Source organism: Lissotriton helveticus, chromosome 9 (genome assembly GCF_964261635.1).
Source record: "Lissotriton helveticus chromosome 9, aLisHel1.1, whole genome shotgun sequence".
In the NCBI taxonomy this organism is placed as follows: domain Eukaryota; kingdom Metazoa; phylum Chordata; class Amphibia; order Caudata; family Salamandridae; genus Lissotriton; species Lissotriton helveticus.
In genome coordinates this window covers 173,301,120-173,316,929 of record NC_136070.1, presented here as the reverse complement: position 1 = coordinate 173,316,929, position 15,810 = coordinate 173,301,120, and the positions used below count along the sequence as shown (strand labels likewise).

At 48.9% G+C, this 15,810-nt stretch overlaps 1 protein-coding gene across 1 annotated transcript in view; it reads left to right on the top strand.

The window, feature by feature from the left end:
- Nucleotides 1-15,810, top strand: part of DNAAF2 (dynein axonemal assembly factor 2) — a 163,246-nt gene that overhangs the window by 71,087 nt on the left and 76,349 nt on the right. Inside the window, exon 2 of the mRNA XM_078659703.1 lies at nucleotides 10,572-10,718. Within this exon, the coding sequence (XP_078515829.1) occupies nucleotides 10,572-10,718 (147 nt within the window). The remainder of the gene's footprint in view (nucleotides 1-10,571; nucleotides 10,719-15,810) is intronic.

Sequence of the window (15,810 nt, the reverse complement as noted above, 5' to 3'; positions counted from 1 at the left end):
GGCACCGAGGCGAGAATTATCAGGTCCGTGGAATTTTTTGAGCCCAAGACCCGCCGAGGCGGGGAATTGAACCCTGGTCCCGGGCTAGACCTCTGCATCAGGGTCTGCCGCTCTAACCATTGAGCCACACTTCCCCACGTTATGTTGCGTGGTGTGCTGCCCTGGATGGATTGATGATCGTTTGCGTCTGTCCGAGAAGACGAAGGAGAAGATAATGGAAAGGAAGATAAAAGGAAAGAAAGAAAACAGAAACTGTACATGGAGACCCCCCTGCCCCTCTCCCACTCCTCCCCCCACCTCCACATGATTGAACTCTGAGCGTGCGTCAGCAATGTTCCCTCCCTCCCTCCCCTCCTAGGTCTTGTGGTGAGCTGAACCAGAACCCTCATCATTTGCTTCGGAACTATGGCTTAGAATAAGGGGCTCCTCTCTCAGTCTGTGGTTGCGGTTGCCATTGGTCAACATTAAAAGGATATTCTAAAGTTCCTGTTGCGCAGTCGTCCCTTCTGGTCGCGGACCGGAGAGGTAAGGCTATTTGGTATGAGGTAGGATGTTGTATCATGAGGTAGTTAGATGCAGCAGGATATATCATCATCATCAAAAAATCTTTATTTCGGCTAGATTGCCATAAAAGATATGCACAGCGGTAATACAGATAAAACCAACAATTTCATCCCGAACAATTAATCAAAAAGACATTTGTTAAATAGACCATAGCTTAGATCCTTAATACATATCGCCAATGAAAAGGCTATAAAAAGTTCATTAGAACATTAAAAGTGATCAGAAATAGTTACATGTTGATGATGTTTAAAAATTATGCGGTTAGTCTACAGCCCTAGGGACACAAAACTTTGTTAAATCTTTTGGTACATAAAAACAGTTAAGAAATAATACATATTGATATTATTAAAATTGTATAATTAATCTACAGCCCTGGGTGGCAAGCATCTTCTCTTCTGCCAGAAGGTTTCCAGGTATTTGGCTACCGCAAACACTATCACGCTAGAAAGGTCCGATTTAAGAACCCTATATGCCTGCAGGCAATGAGTAAAGCCTAAATTTGTGCAGGCTGGGACTATCCACTTCCTTCTCGCCTGCCCTTAGGTTCGACAGAAGAACAGAATGTGCAACTCGGTTTCCTGATCATGGTTGCACCCGGGGCAGTGACTCAGGGAGGGGTCAGTCACTTACTAGTGAAGGCTCGGATTGGCAGACTTCCATACCTCCACTGTAGGTACAATTTCCTAGTGTTAGATGGAACTATTACATCTAGGATTCCCTCCAACTTATAAATCTCCTTGATCTTTAGGAAGGAGTCAGTCAGGGTGCCTAGTTGTGTACCCTGTCTCTGTGCCACAATTTTACTTTCTCAGTAAAGTGAGAGTAACTGTTTCCTTGAAACCGTGGAGCAGGTGGTCGCAGGGTCAAACCACAGATCAAGTAGTCCCAAACGCATAAACTCATTTTTTATGTGCTGGAACCAGGGGATGTTCCCTGCGATCGGAAAGTTCACAATTTCCTGGAGCTCAGACCTATAGCTTGCCAACCCTGGAGTGGTCCAAACTCTACGCCAAAAGATTAAGGGCCTAACTCCCAGATCTTCGTCAAGTGGCCTTAATTCCAAATCTAGCCTCATTGGCAAAAGGAGGGTACTAGGGGGGAGAGATAAAAGCTGCCTAATACATTTGTTCTCCTTTACCACTAGCTCGCGATTACACGTATGGCCCCAGAGTTCACTGTCATACATGACCGCTCCCCTTGCCTGCACTCTATATATTTCTAGCGGGGGACCAATTGCCTTGATAGTAGATTTGTTTTTATTTATAAGGGCAATTACTCCTCCCACCATTTGGGCCAGTTTGAGTTGTGTTTTTGTTTGGTGATGGCGCCAGGACATGTGCTCATTTAGAGTCACCCCTAAATATTCAAATGTTCGACCCTCTCCAACCTATTTCCGCCAATGCAAGGGTTAGGGCGAGTTTTTGGGGGAGGATTAAAAATCATGTATTTGGTCTTGAGCGCATTGATCTCAAGGCCGTGGGTTCCACAAAATTCCTCAAAACCCTTAAGGATTCGTTGGATCCTCATAGGTGTCTTAGACAGAATCAGGGTGTCGTCAGCGAACATAATCGCCGGCACCCTGCTTCCGGCAGGTCTGGGGACGTCGCCGTCCTCTACCCCGTTTAGGTGAGAGATTACCCCGTTGACATAGAGGCAGAACAGGGTCGGTGCTAACACACAACCCTGTCTTACCCCCCTGTCAACGGGGAATCTGTGAGATAGAAAACCATCCCGGCCACATCTAACCTGCGCATAATTATTTGTGTGCAGGCGGATGATCATGTTTAGGAGGTATTGAGGTACCCCCATATTGAACAGAACAGACCAAAGTTTTCTACGGGGTACGAGGTCAAATGCCGCCCGTAGTTCTACGAAAACGGTATAGAGGCTGCCACCCTCCATTTTACCGTTTTCCAGTATAGAAGAGTCAAGCGGAAAATTTGGTCTATGGTGGAGACTTTCTTCCTGAACCCCGCTTGGAAAGGGCTCAGGACCGAGTGTTCAAGCATCCATTCCGATAAACGGTCCAGGATGAGCCTTGCGAAGACCTTTTGGGGGACATCTATGAGGCTAATAGGCCTGTAGTTGGCTGGGAGCAGAGGTGAGCCTTTCTTGAAGATCGGTACAATCTCTGCTCCCAGCCAAGTACTAGGTACCTCCATCCCACCCAAGATTGAATTAAAAAGGACCTGTAAATATGGTGCCCATACAGTTGGTTCGTGCTTGAACAAGTCTCCAGGGAGCCTGTCCAAGCCCGGGGCTGTCTCCGCTCTTAGTTTACAAATTGCATCGCCAACCTCCCCAACGGTGAACTCCTCCTGGGCCGATTCGGAGCTAGGACCCCTCACCCGGTTGCATAAATCCTCTGGGTGATCTATGTTGTCCAGGGAATATAGAGTGCGGAAGTGAGCCTCCCAGACACTAGAAGCAATATTGGCTTCTACTGCTGGTGTTGGATCCGCAGAACCACTTTTAACGATCTGCCAGAATTTCCCGGCGTCTCTAAGATTAAGAGCACCCACCATTTCAGACCAGTTTTCGTTATCCCTCTCAGTCTTGGCAATCTGGATTTGATGTCTATATTCTGACCTTTTTGCCCTCACCAACACGGTGCTAGCCCTATGCTTCATAGCCTCAAGGAGTTCGGCTTTGGCCTTCCTACAGGCTGTGGTATACCATGAGGCTTTTGTTGATTTGTTAAGCTTTTTTGTTACTCGGGGGTTCAGCACCTCTGCTATTGCGTTGGTGAGCTTAGAATGGAGATCACCGAGGGCATTGTATTTCTCCGGAGAGGGGCTTAATAAAATAAGCTCTTCTACACTTTGAAAGACCGGTAGGATTGTGGCATAAAGCCGGGGGATAGATGCTGGGTTCCCTAAGACTTTTGCCCATCTTATTCTGCGCCTATCGCTAGATAGGATCGCACTATGGTCCGAGGGGGTATTAAGCGTCTGGTTCTCGCTGGTATAGCCTGGCACCTTGAAATCCAAAATCAGTGGATTGTGGTCGCTTTCATCACGGGGGGGGTTACCTGGAAACTCCTTACCATAGCCCAGTTATGGGTTTCCACAAAAATGTAGTCTATGCGTGACTCAGACCCTGGTTTATTATAAGTGGGTTTAGGGGGGATGTCCCCACTGACCCGCCCGTTGCAGGCCCTCATAGAGTTATTAAGAGACAGGGCCATGATTTGGGTAGCAAGCGGAGTCCAGGACTTAGCTGGTAAACCCCCAACAGAAGGTATGTCCCATTGATCATCCTCCTCCAGTGTGGTACCTTGCAGGAAGGCTGGCAGTGGCTCAAATTGACAGTTAAGGTCACCCCGACAAGATATGGGGTGCCTTGGGGGATAGAATCGAGAAAGTGAGATAGATCCTCAATTGTTCTTGAGACACTGGTCACGCCCGTAGGTCTTGAATAAACGTTGACTAATATAAGTTTAGCCGCATTGGGCCAGTCCAGTGCCACACTTTGGATATCCGCAGAATTTGTCTCCAGGTTCGTTGCTGAACATCCCAAGTGAGAACCCACCCAAATGAGCAGGATATATGATTGGGGTCGGTTGTTGTGACATGAGGTAGTTCGTTGCAGTGAGGTAGAATATTTTTTGTTTTATGTTTCCCCTGGGTCACCCCAGTTTGCCCAGGGCACCCCAGTTTGCTTAGTCTGTGCCTATTCTGTACTTGCTGGTCGGCTCGGCCCCGGTCTGGCCCGGTGTCACTTCTTTTGTCCATTAGGTAGGCAATACTAGTCCAGCTGTTACAGTTCACCATGTTTACCTAGTGTTGGGCGTGTTTTTGATTGCCATCTGGCGTTGTCTCGGTGATATGCAAAGTGGGCTTCGTGTGGCTCTGTGTTCACGTTCTGATGGCAAGACTGGGTGGTCAATCCTGTAGTTGTTCGTTGGGAGTGTGGCCCCCATTGTCTGTCTTGCGTATCCCTAGAAGGAGATGGTGCTAGTTGGCATCAGTTGTCCTCTGCACTGTCAGCCCGGTCACTCCCTGGGCTGTCTTTGGACGCTCTTCTTTTTGTCGCGCCTGGGGATTGAGCTTCCATATCCTCCGTAGCTGGCCCTTGTAGGTACTTTCTCAGGTCGCGGTCGCTTGGATCCTCGAAAACCAGTGTTCGCCATTTGTCTGTGATTCTCATTCTTGCTGGCCCCGCAAAGCTGAAGGTGATGTTATTTCTACGTAGTCTTTCCCGTAGTGCCAGGAAGCCCTTTCTCGTCTCCACCGTTTGCCTTGAGAAGTCTTGCGTTATTATTATTTTGTTGCCATTCCATCTTAGGTTCGGGTTTTTCCGTGCGACGGCAAAAATCGCCTCTGTTTGCTGTGATCTTAGGGGCTTGCATATGATTGGCCGTGGGCTGCGTCCGTGTGTGGGTTTAACTGCTGGCACCCTGTATGCTTTGTCTAGCTCAAATTGTCTGTCGAACTTGATTCCTGTTATTAGTGGTATTAGTTCTTCTACGAGGGTTATGCAGGATCCGATTTATCTTCTTCCCCTTCAGGAACCCATTGGAGTCTTATGTTCCCTCTCCTGCTGCGGTCATCTTGTTCCGCCAGCTGTTTCTGGAGGGTGATAGAGACCTTAGAGAAGGACTGTCGAGCCTTGTTTGATTGGACGTTATCATCCTCTATGTCGCTAATTCTCTTTTCCGCAGTTTCTATGCTGCTGTTCGTATTGTGCTGGTCCGCCCTTATGGCTGCCAGCTCTAGCTGCATATTGTCTATTGTCTGTTTGTTTGATTTTGCTAGGTCGTTTCCCATGTTGATCTTCTTGAGGATCATGTCCAGGGTTATTTCGTGCTTCTGCTTTAGCGGCGATTCCGGTGGGTCCTTTTTGTATTTCTTGGTCTCGTTGGATAGTTTGGCTTCTTGGCCTGCCATTGCAGTGACCCCTCTTCTTGCAAGGTAGCTATCTAGTCTGCCGCCTTTCTGCTGTAAATATGTGCTTGAGTCGTTGTCCTCGTGACTCTGGTTGTCCTTCTCTTGCGGCTTGCTGGTCCAGTCTGTACCTGCTTGGTTCACTGATGGACCTTGTCCTGGTCTTTGCTCCTGCCAGTTTCCGCACTTGCCACTGCTCTCTGCTATGCTGTTACCCCCTTTTCCTTGGGTAGTTGGCTGTTTGTGAGGCCCTTATGTTTGCCTGCGTATACCGCAGCAACCTTTATGCAGATTTGATGTGCCCTGTGCCGGATTTTGTGGGGTGCGGCGAGCCTGTGTGGTTCTCTACTGTTAGTTCGCTGCTGGCCCCCGGCTTATAACCTGTCTCGGGACACTCGGCTTCTGGCAGGTTGTTGGCACTGTTTTCATTCCGTCAGGCTGGATTGAGGTCTATCCCCCCCATGGATTGGCAAGCGGTGATTATCTTCAGTGGTGGTAGCACTAGCGCTAGCTTCCCGCTCACGATACCTTCACACAGTCACGGGGCCAAGATGGCGGCGCCCTGAGAGATGCCTTCAGTTTCGATTTGGGCCGGCTACCATCAGCTCTTTCCCCTCCGTTGATGCGCTCGTTTTGGGCCCTTTTTCTTTTCTCCGCCAATTGTTAGCACTCTGCACCCTGCTGCTTAAAGTCCATGCGGGTGGGCTGCCCCTGGCCCGGCCGCGACCGAGAGGCGGACGGTGTCATAAAGATGGCGGCCCTAATCTGCGCGCTATCATTTTGTTTTTGCCTGTTTGTGATGGCTGTGGTGCCGCCGATCCCTCTCTCTCCCCTAGTGCTTACTTGTGGTCCTTTGGTTAGCACGCTGCTCCCTGCTTATCCGCTGATACCCTGGTGAGTGGGCTGTCACGGGTGTCGCGGGTGCGGCTACGGCCGGGCGGTGGGTGGTGATGGATGGTGGCGCAGGCAGAAAGGTAGACTGGCCAAGATGGCGGCGGCTGCAGTGGTCTAGTTGTTGGGCATGTGTCTTAGCCAAAATGGCGGCGCCCAGAGAAACGCCTTCGGTTTCGGCTTGGCCGTGATGGGACGGCTTCTAACGGTTCTTCCCTCCGTTATTACGCTCGCTTTGGGCCCTTTTTCCACTTCTCTGCCAATGGTTAGCACTCGGCTCCCCTCTGGCTAGTGTTCTGGTGGTGGGGCTGTTGCGGGCACGGTGTATGGTGGTGTCTGCACGTTATCAGTTTTGTTTACTTGTTCGTGCAGTTGAGGTGCCGTCGACCCCCCCCCCCGCCTAACTCCCGTTGTCACTTACTTGACGTTTTATTGGGGCTTGACATGGCGGGAGGGTGTCTGTGGGGCTCCTCTGCACGCTTCAGCGACCTGCGTCTCAGAATCGACTGCGCTGATCTCAGGCAGTATTGGCGGGCGCCATTTTGCAGCCTCCTCTGCTTCTTCCCTTTCCAGGGGAAAGTGCTGGGATTCTCTTTTTAGGTCTCGCACTGCGATTTGCAGGCCAAAGGCCTGCAGTCGCAGAGCGAGTCTTTTGTAATCGTTTCACGCGTTTTACTTTCAAGGAGTAGGCAGAGCGGACAAGAGGCTGTTACGCGCACGCAGCCGGCCGCAATGGGATCAGGTCGCGCGCTCACCCTCTCCTGTCTCTTCTTTCTCTCCTTGGACGCCTCATGCATACACACACACAGCCCCTGCTTTTCGCACAAGCACACACACAGACACACACACGGGCACACGAGCGCACATACACACACACACACATGCACACATACAGACACCAACTCCCCCCCCCGCCGCCGCCTCCACCCCCCAAGGGTGAGATGTCCCCCCCCTCTTTCCTCGCACTCACCTGAGAGGTCGGCGCGGGCCCCACCGAGCAGCAGGAGGCAGGCGGCGAGCAGCAGCGGCGGCTCCATGGCGCTTGGTCCGTCCGTCTGTCTGACTGCCGGCGCGTGCCCCCTTTCGGCCTCCTATACAGATGCGTGAGAGAACAAGGCCCAGTGCGCCCCTCTTACGCACTGAGCGAGCGCGCGCGTGCCCGCCCGCCACAGAAAGAGAGCACGGACAAGGACCCGGGTCTAATATCAGCTGCGCACGACCCGAGCCCGAGGACAGGGGGCAGACCAGGGCCATGGAAGTAGAAGGACAAGGGCCGCGAGCCCGCCTGCGCTCGTGTATCGCTTTGTGTGAGCACAGAGGCAGTCTACGCTGCCAGGTAACAGTGAGTATTCCCAATATTCGGCATTGCTTTGGGGGTGACCAGACACTCGTTTGTTTTACTTTTAGCGCCCACGCACGCACCACTCACGTGCTTGTTTTACCTTGTGTTCCAGAGCTCTCACCAGTCTCCTTTCATCATTCAAGCCTGTAGACAACTGAGAGCATTTATTTCTGTTTTCTCTCTTTTCGATAGTATTGGTGGAGTTTATCGCTGTAATTAGATGTTCTCTACGTTTTTTGGTAGTGAGGTCTGTTGAGCTGCTGGGTTTCCCCAGAGAATCCTCATTGATATTGTCCGGGTCTCTGCATGTGGTCAGAGAGCGCCTGGGTAATCCTCTAACCACTGTTTGACTGACAGGTCACCCTTGGAGTTCAGTCACATGATAAAATGTGCAGGAGTAGACCCTGCCAGCCTTATACGTGTAACTCTTATATGTGCCTGTGCTCATGGGGTGGGGCTGGACATACAGTGAAGCTCTAAGGCGCGCACGCGCAAGCACTGTGAGGCCCTGACCTGAATCTATTTTAGGGACTTCAGTTTTATTTAAGACTATTAGTAATGTTCTTTCTATACATTTTCCCTTCTCTCCCATTCACTCATTATCTCTCTCTCCCTTTCACTCGTAATCTCGTTTTCTGACTATATCTGTCTGTCAGCCCTCTTTCTTTCTATAGTTCACCCTCGTTCTCTCTCGCTCTCATATTTATACAACTTACTAGCTGCTCTGATTCTTCCCCCACTCTGTCCCTTCTTTTTTCTCTCCCTCAAGATTCCCCTCTTCTCTCCTCGTATGTCGGTCTCTCTCCTTCTGTCCGTCTTCTCCCCCCCCCCCCCCCCCCCCCACCACCTCTCTCGTCCTGCCCTCGGTTATGTAAGAAGCTCTCCTTCAGATTTCTAGCAAGTACACACACAAGGGCCCTTACTTAATACACGTTCCGTAGGATAAATCTGTTTCTGGCAACTCCTTGGAAACAAGAATGGCGCAGATCTTTCTATCCCTGGAGTTGAATTTGTAATTTTCAGAACCTCGCTGTCTCGAGCAGAATTCTTGAATATAATTCTTTATTTTTACTAACGTTTACCTGGCAGATAATTTATTGCGACGCTCTTAGCATTTGGAACAGTTCCAGTCTCCCAAGCTGTCCGAGGAATCCACAGAGCTAAGGGGCATATTTACAAACAAGAATTTGCAATGCAATAGGTGCCCTCATTTACGTGAGTTTGAGCTATTCACATTGCAAATAACAATGCCTTTTAGTTTTGTTTTCGTTTTTAAAACTTAAATAATAGGCATTGTCATTTATAATGCCAATAGCTTAAACTCACGTAAATGCGAGACCTATTGCATTGCAAATGCTTGTTTTTAGTTGCTTCCTGGGGGGTTCCTAGCACTCAGTGCACGCACCCGGTGTTCCGATGTCCCAATATCCGTTTCTGGTTACGAATGGAGCTCGTTTCGCTAAACAATTCGCCGTTCTTTCGCCTCGGGTGGAGGAGGTATCGGACCTAGGCACCCGTCCCCATTGCCGTCCAAGCCATTAAAGGTAAATTTTAACAAAATATCTTCCATCTTAAAAAAGACAAACATGTTGGTCACTTGGAAGACTAACTAGAACATGAATATCACTACCAGAACCATCTCGCTACAGTAGTGTAAAAGAAGAGTGGCAATAGTCATAGTCTATTGAGGTATGTTTAAAGTAGTAATGTTTATTATCACTATATTGTCTCATAAAATACTCACACACAAAATATAAAAGTGTTAAAGCTGCATGCACACATTTTTCTTTTCTCTGACAGTTGTTTCCATTCCTACACTCCATTGAAGTAATTGCCAAAATATATTTTAACCTCTTAAGTGCTGCCATCGGCCGTCGCGAGCACTACCTTCGTAGTGCTGCGCACGTCCAAAGGCTGACGCAGCCCCGCCCGTTTTGCGGATGTGCCTCATTGCTGCGGAATCGCGGCCGCGGCAAACGGGTTAAAAAACATTGATAATTGGGGATTTCTGGAGAAAAAGGAAGGATAGGAACCCGCCTTTCCCACTTTCAGTTCTTCTGTCACTCTCTTTCGCTCTCTCTCTCTACATATATATATATTTTTTTATGACAGAGTGCGTTGGAGAGGGGCATTGGGAATAATTCATCATTCTGCACCCGTGCATTTTTTGTGCGAGCCTATGACACAATCCCACTGCCCCCTCTCGTCCTTCCCTCACACTCTCTGGTCTATACTGCCTGCTAACACATACTAAGCACAGTTTCGTTCCCGTGCATTATCAAGGTTTCTGTCCCTCAAACCCATGCTCTCCTCCTCTTCTTAAGGGACACAGGTCCTCCCTCTTAATGCATCTGTGGCCTTCTCTCCCCTTTCTCTCTTCCTCGCACACTCCTTCTGCTCCTCTGTCTGGAGTTCATTCACCAATTACTGCACAAACTATCTATCCCTCCCTATCTTCCTTTCTATCTGTTCTGTGCAGCTCCCAACCCTATCTATTCACCATGCCACATAATTCCACTGCACAAATACCCTCCACACCACTCATTCCACCCCACCCAATTCCTCAACTATAAATTCCTAGACAACCCCCATAATTGCACTCCACACCACATACATTCACTACACACCAAAACAAAACACATAGGTGAAAGACATTGACATTTACACAGCCAATAGCTCTAACTTTCCCAAAGGCTAGACCTTTTGCATTGCAAATGCTTGTTTTATTTATGTTGAAAACAACACCGATAGAGGAGCGGATGTTTAGTGTAAACATCAGTGCAAGTCGTGGGATATTAAAATGAGTAATTGCCATAGTTCAGAGGACAGTTTAACCTTCTTGAAAGAGCATTGCAAACATGTGATAATGGGTCTGTTTTATTTGTTAGGACTGGCTGTTTGTCACTGAAGAAAATGTTGATCACTTCCTGGACGACGTTGTTAACCCTCTTCCTCCTGGGCGCTCTGTATCTGAAACACAGCCAGTGATTGAGGTTGTGGAGGTCACTGATCAGAGCAGTCGCTTCAGAATAAAGGTAAGTGCACTTGTCAACATCACAGCCACGCTTCCCATTATAAATGTAAGACCTCAACTTCAGTCAGTGTTGCGTTGCTCTACTGCCAGGTCTGCTATAGAAATAGCAATATACACGAAACGTACAACTGAACTGGGACTGCTGGAAAGGAATCAGATGCCTGATTTGTGTAATGTCTTTTGGAAGATCATAAGATCATGGTCCTGCAAGACAAAACTGCTGTAATTGATGCCGGGTAGATGAAGGACTAAGACCCGAGCTCCCTCAACCAAACGCCCTTTCCATAGCTCCCTGCTGGGATCACCCCTCACCAAAGTGTCAAATCAAGCATTGGATTGTATGGTTCCAAAGTCCCGCTCTCCACTTCTTCAAACAACCACTCATCTATCTATAACCCTTCAGGTGAGAGACCCTTCGCTGGTAATCCACCTACATCTCCTCCTTCCCCTGTATTTCTCCTTCGCTGATTGAGTCCCTAGACATACTTGAACACCGTAGGAATAGGCCCCCCTATGCATCACATTACCCACACTTAGGCCAGAGTCCGCTCCGCCCACCCTGATTTTCCTACTACCACATGATTTCTCTCTTCCAGATCCCCGAGTGATATCTTCTGGCAGCTAAATCCCCAATCAATCAATCAATCAATCAATCAAGAAATTTGTATAGCGCGCTACTCACCCAGGGGGTCTCAAGGCGCTTGGGGGAGGGGGATCCGCTACTGCACGAACAGCCAGGTCTTGAGTTGCTTCCTGAAAGAGAGGTGGTCTTGGGTACGACTGAGGTGGATGGGGAGGGAGTTCCAAGTCTTGGCTGCCAGGTAGGAGAAGGATCTTCCTCCAATGGTGGCTCTTCGAATGCGTGGAACCGCGGCGAGGGCGTGGCTGGTCGATCGTAGTTGGCGGGTGGGAGTGTAGAAGGCCAGGCGGTTGTTGAGGTACCTGGGGCCCAGGTCGTGGAGGGCCTTGTGTGCGTGGGTGAGGAGGCGGAACGTGATTCTCTTGCTGACGGGGAGCCAGTGTAGGTCTCTCAGGTGTCCGGAGATGTGGCTGTGTCGGGGGATGTCCAGGATGAGTCGTGCGGAGGCGTTCTGGATGCGTTGGAGTCTTTTCTGCAGTTTGGCTGTGGTTCCGGTGTAGAGGGTGTTTCCGTAGTCCAGACGGCTGGTGACGAGTGCTTGGGTGACCGTCTTCCTGGTTTCGGTGGGGATCCAGCGGAAGATCTTTCGGAGCATGCGTAGGATGTTGAAACACGGTGATGAGACGGCGTTGACTTGTCTGCTCATCGAGAGGGAGGAGTCCAGGATGAAGCCCAGGTTACGTGCATGGTCCGTTGGTTTGGGAGCGCTGCCTAGGGCCGGGGGCCACCAGGAGTAGTCCCAGGCAGAGGGTGATGATCCAAGGATGAGGACTTCCGTCTTGTCTGAGTTCAGTTTCAGGCGGCTGTTCTTCATCCACTCGGCTACTTCTTTCATCCCTTTGTGAAGGTTGGTTCTGGCGGTAGCAGGGTCGTTGGTGAGGGAGAGGATCAGCTGGGTGTCGTCGGCGTAGGAGATGATGTTGAGGTTGTGTTGGCGTGCGATGGCTGCGAGGGGGCTCATGTAGACGTTGAAGAGGGTGGGGCTGAGTTATGATCCTTGTGGTACGCCGCAGATGACTTTGGTGGCCTCGGATCTGAACGGGGGGAGGCGGACTCTCTGGGTTCTTCCGGCGAGGAACGAGATGATCCACTCCAGTACCTTCTCTTGGATACCGATGTTGCTGAGGCGTTGTATTAGGGAGCGGTGGCAGACAGTATCGAACGCTGCGGAGAGGTCCAGGAGGATGAGGGCCGCTGTTTCCCCGTTGTCGAGCAGGGTGCGGATGTCGTCAGTGGCAGCGATGAGGGCGGTCTCGGTGCTGTGGTTGGCTCGGAAGCCGGACTGTGAGTGGTCGAGGGATCCGTTCGTTTTGAGGAAGGCGGCAAGCTGTCTGTTGACGGTCTTCTCGATGACTTTGGCAGGGAACGGGAGGAGCGAGATGGGGCGGTAGTTCTTGAGGTCGGTGGGGTCTGCTGATGGTTTCTTCAGGAGGGCACTGAGTTCGGCATGCTTCCAGCTCTCCGGGAAGGTGGCGGTGCTGAAGGAGCAGTTGATGATGTCCCGGAGTTGGGGTGCGATGACGGAGTCGGCCTTTTTTTGAAGATGTGATGGGGGCATGGGTCGGTTGGTGATCCGGAGTGGATGGTGTTCATCGTGTGGATGGTGTCTTCGGTGCTGACTGGGGTCCAGGCGCGGAGGGTTGGTGGTAGGGGGCGTTGGTTCTGTGGTTGGATGCGTGGACTGTTCGCCGAAGCTGTTGTGGATGTCTGCGATCTTGCTGTGGAAGAACGAGGCGAGAGAGTCGCAGAGGTCTTGTGAGGGAGTGATGTTGTTGTTTCCGGCGCTAGGGTTGGAGAGCTCTTTGACGATGTTGAAGAGTTCCTTGCTGTTGTGTGCGTTGTTGTCTAGTCGGTCCTTGAATGCTGACTTCTTGGTGGTGTGGATCAGCTGGTGGTGTTTGCTGGAGGCGTTCTTGAGGGCATCCTCTGCCCATGAAAACCTACAGCGACCAGAGGCCAAGGAAATGGTCAGCGCTATGATGCATAAAAAAACAAAAACGTTTTCATATTAATAGGGACTTTTTTAAATTTACAATTCTACCTCAAAATGAAACATCTGAAATATATTACAGTATCTGACAAGCATTGAAAAATCGTCTTTGTTGAGTTCTAGAACTGGGCACTTATTATTGAGATTTGCGTTACATTTTTATCACCTCACCAAAGTGCGTGCAGGCAGGTCTGATACTTTTTAAAAGAAAATAGGAAGTATGCAATAGGTTCCAATGGCACAAACGCTATTAACTGTATTGATTATTGTGCAGTCCTTTGTTACTCTAGAGTTGCCGCAAAGCATTACTGGTCAGTCAAACATTTGTAAAGAACGGCAAATCACCTGTGAGGGTTTCGAGGCGCTGGAGCTGTTTGCTGCTGCATGGAGGTTGATCAGGAAGGAGAAAGCAGTAAAAAACGAGGCTTTGGACCCAAGAAACACTATGCTGAACATCAGAATAGTGCAATTTCAAATTATTTTTAAAATCATATTAGGAGCTTAAGTTTGGTTATGGGAAGTCATAATCTTTCCCTATTCCGTCAAACCACATGAACATACCACATGAACATTTGCTTAACGCATAGCCACTCTTAGCACCCGCCCCCCCAATTTGCATACTGTTTTTTTTTATGGTATTATTTTTTGCAAATTGACACTTTATTTGTAAATCAACAACCTGCTATATTATTTGTATGACTACTATTAAATTGTCCTATGCTCTCGATTCCAACTTGTGTATTGACAATTTAATTGTGTCTCACTATATGTATAGGCATTTTACATGCTTGCGCCTTAAGTAAGATATGTAAAAGTTGGTCTATGATCGATAACTTCTTTTAGATTGTAGGCAGGTATGGTGGACTACTCGCTTTCTGAACCATCCCAAAATGAGCATTTTGGTGCATACTCTGATTTGTGATTATGATTATGAGGGGATGCAAATAATCAAATTGATTATTAAGATATGAAACGGTTTGCTGCTGATGGTTGAAATGTTTTTATACCGATGTAGGTAAATATTTTACATTGTAGGGGTTTTGTAATGTTTATGGTTTTAATTGACTAATAAACTACTTATTCATTCATTCAGTAAAAACGAGGCAAACAGCAGGAAAAAGAATGTAGAAAAAGGGGGGGAAGGAAGGAGAAACCAGTAAAACGAGGCAAAAAGCAGGAGAAAGCACTCCGTTACAGGGGGAAAGGAAGAGAAAGCAGTAAAATGAGGCAAAAGCAGGAGAGAGCGATGCAGCAGCACTGGAGAGCAGGGCCTGGAGCCTGCTCAATGGGAGCTGCATGGCGGCCTCCGCATGCGTGCGGGCAGAATTCCGCCCGTACGCTGAGATTTTCAAAAGCGCATGTTACGTGACGAGCTGGGCTCGTCATGAGCGTGCGAGGAGGCTACCTCATGACGAGCCCAGCTCGTCATCAGCGTCGAAGGGGTTAAGAAGGTCCTGGGAGGAGGAAGGGGAGGTGGGAAAACAGGCGGCAGGCGGGAGCGAAAATGGGAAAAACACGGGAAAACAGTGAAAAATGATTCAAAAAGCAGGAGAAAGCACTCTGAAAACAGGGGAAAGAAAGGATAAGCAGTAAAAAAGTGGGGGAAAGCAGTAGAAAGCACTTAGAGAAACGGGGGAAGGAGAAAGCAGTAAAAATTTGTAAAATCCCAGGAGAAAGCACTCAGAGAAACGAGGGATGGAGAAAGAGTCAAAAAGAGAAAGCACTCAGAACAAGCATTGGTAAATGCATTCAGTTCTGCCTATGTGATTACTAATCATTTTTTTGTTGTAATTTTGTGGGTAGTTGTGCAATATATTTACTGAAACTCTGTTGAAGTGTTATGACTTTTTGATTGAGAAAGGCAATGTATTGTGCTGTTCTCAAGGCAAGCCTTAAACTCTGCACTGGGGTCTGCATGCACAAGATCACGCATTGTGTCAACTTCATTATGCGATTGTATTATTGTTGGCTGTGCACAAACGTCTTTTGGTGCTAATCCTTTAAATTAAGACACCCATAAGGCCTTGACTTGGAGATGACAGCAAGTGCAGACATTGTTAATCTGAAGTTACACATGGTTTAAGATTATCACATACAACATAAATGATGTGCACTGTTGAGTCATGCATTGCCAAGAAATCAACATCTGCCTCCCTCGGAGAAAGCAGCTGCACCGTTCTTTTAAAATCGAACAATTGCACAGCTCAGTGGACTGCACACTAGCGAATGTGCACATGTCCTTTACTTGTGCAAATAGATTCTAGTCCATTGCCTGAAACGTTATACACATTGATTTGTCCTTTTGTGCACCAGTGTTCTGTAGTGGGGCCACAAAGGTTTTATAAAATCTTGCAATTGGCACTTGCCTTAGACGGCCGGCCTAACCCACATGTGTAGTGAAGGCAGTGCACCTACTACTCCCCCTCTACCTGTCACCACCCTGGTCCCGCCCCCAAGGCTCGG